At 61.1% G+C, this 1,687-nt stretch overlaps 1 protein-coding gene across 2 annotated transcripts in view; it reads left to right on the forward strand.

The window, feature by feature from the left end:
• Nucleotides 1-1,687, forward strand: part of CIZ1 (CDKN1A interacting zinc finger protein 1) — a 17,835-nt gene that overhangs the window by 8,492 nt on the left and 7,656 nt on the right. Inside the window, exons 8-10 of one of the 2 annotated variants that reach the window (XM_010856863.1) lie at nt 32-274; nt 535-656; nt 1,514-1,681. In XM_010856863.1, the coding sequence (XP_010855165.1) occupies nt 32-274; nt 535-656; nt 1,514-1,681 (533 nt within the window). Of the gene's footprint in view, nt 1-20; nt 275-534; nt 657-1,513; nt 1,682-1,687 lie in introns of both variants that reach the window. The other variant, XM_010856862.1, reaches the window with a different exon arrangement.

The raw sequence follows: 1,687 nt of genomic DNA on the forward strand, positions 1-1,687 counted from the left end.
CCGCACCCCCCCAGCCCCGCGCAGCCGCTGCTACAGAAGCAGGCACAGACGCAGACGTGCCCACAGGTCCAGGAGGAAGCACAGCCGAGGCTCCAGCCGCCCGAGCAGCCACCCAAGCAATCTCTGGTTCAGTTACCCGTGCAGCCACTGGAACCGGCCCAGGGACGGCCTCAGACTCAGCCACAGGTGTCAGTGCCAGCGTCAGAGAAAGCCCCAGTTCTGGTTCGCTCTGCAGCACTGGAAAGATTGCCTGATACAGTAGAAGCTAGAGCAGGTAAGTGAGCAGTGACTCCCAGCCGGCCCAGTGATGGGACTTGCTCTGCTGGGACCCCGCTCCTCCCCCAGCACTGTCCAGCCCTGACTGGGTGCCGCCTGGTACTGAGGGTTGGGCTTGGATCCAGGGTTCTGGTCCATGTGCAGTGGAGGCTTCAAGGTCCTGGCCGTGGGCAGAGAAAGTGGCTCTCAGGCCCACATCCCTCAGGGCCCCGGTGGGAGATGGACTGTGGGAAATGGAGCACGCCTCTGTCATTTCAGGCCCAGAGGAGGCCCCACCAGAGCCAGGGGGCGCCCAGGCCAGCGTGGAGGAGAGCCAGGAGGAGCTGACCGGTGGCCTGGATGTGGCAGAATGTGAAAAAAGAGCGAGAGAGATGCTGGGGGTGGGTAGAGATTCTGATGAGGGCTGCACTGTGTGCCCAGTGGTGGGATGGCCTCCTTCTGCCCCAGCCATGCCCCCCCTTCCCGGGACCCCTGATGTTTCCCCTCCTGTGAAATGTGACGGCAGCCCTCCTCCTGGGTTTGCGGGCAGACCAGATTGGGTTTGACAGTGTTCCTCAGCTCTCATATGGGCCTTTATGTGCCTTTGCTCTGACAGTCTGGAGGCACTTTTGGTGATAAGGGTCCCTTCCAGCTTGCTCACCCCAAAACTAGAGCCCCCACATGAGTTACATTGCTCCAGCGGAGAGAGCGTGGTGTGGAAGCCTCCATCTGGGGCCTGGGGCCCAGTCCTGCCTTCCACTTTGTGCTGTGTGCTAAGTCGCTTCAGTCCTGTCCAACTCTTTGCGACCATATGGGCCATAGCCCATCAGGCTCCTCTGTCCATAGGATTCCCCAGACAAGAATGCTGGAGTGGGTGGCCGTGCCCTCCTCCAGGGGATCTTGACGCAGGGACTGAACCTGCATCTCTCGTGTCTCCTGCATTGGCAAGCAGGTTCTTTACCACTGGCGCCACCTGGGGAGCCTTACCGAATAACTGTGGCCAAGCCCCTTCCTTGCCTTGCGTCTTCGTTTCTCCATCTGTCACAGGAGGCAGGGAGAACTGAGGGGGACATGGGTTTTTGAATACTGACTGCAGTGCTGCCTGGCTGAGCGAGCCTGGGTGATCACCTAACAGCTCAGAGCCTCAGTTCTCCCACCTGTAAAATGGGCTATCGGGAGGGCTCCTAGAAGTTTAGCACAGGGCTGACTCACCATAAGCGCCCAGCTGGTGGTAGCTCTGCTCCTGCTCCCCGTGCAGGTGTGGGGGGCTGGGGGATCCCTGAAGGTCACCATCCTGCAGAGCAGCGACAGCCGGGCCTTTAGCACCGTACCCCTCACACCCGGTCCCCGGGCCAGCGACTCCACCTCTGCCACCCCTGCGGCGGCCAGCACACCCTCTAAGCAGGCCCTTCAGTTCTTCTGCTACATCTGC

The sequence above is a fragment of the Bison bison genome, unplaced genomic scaffold (assembly GCF_000754665.1).
Source record: "Bison bison bison isolate TAMUID 2011002044 unplaced genomic scaffold, Bison_UMD1.0 scf7180017864375, whole genome shotgun sequence".
In the NCBI taxonomy this organism is placed as follows: domain Eukaryota; kingdom Metazoa; phylum Chordata; class Mammalia; order Artiodactyla; family Bovidae; genus Bison; species Bison bison.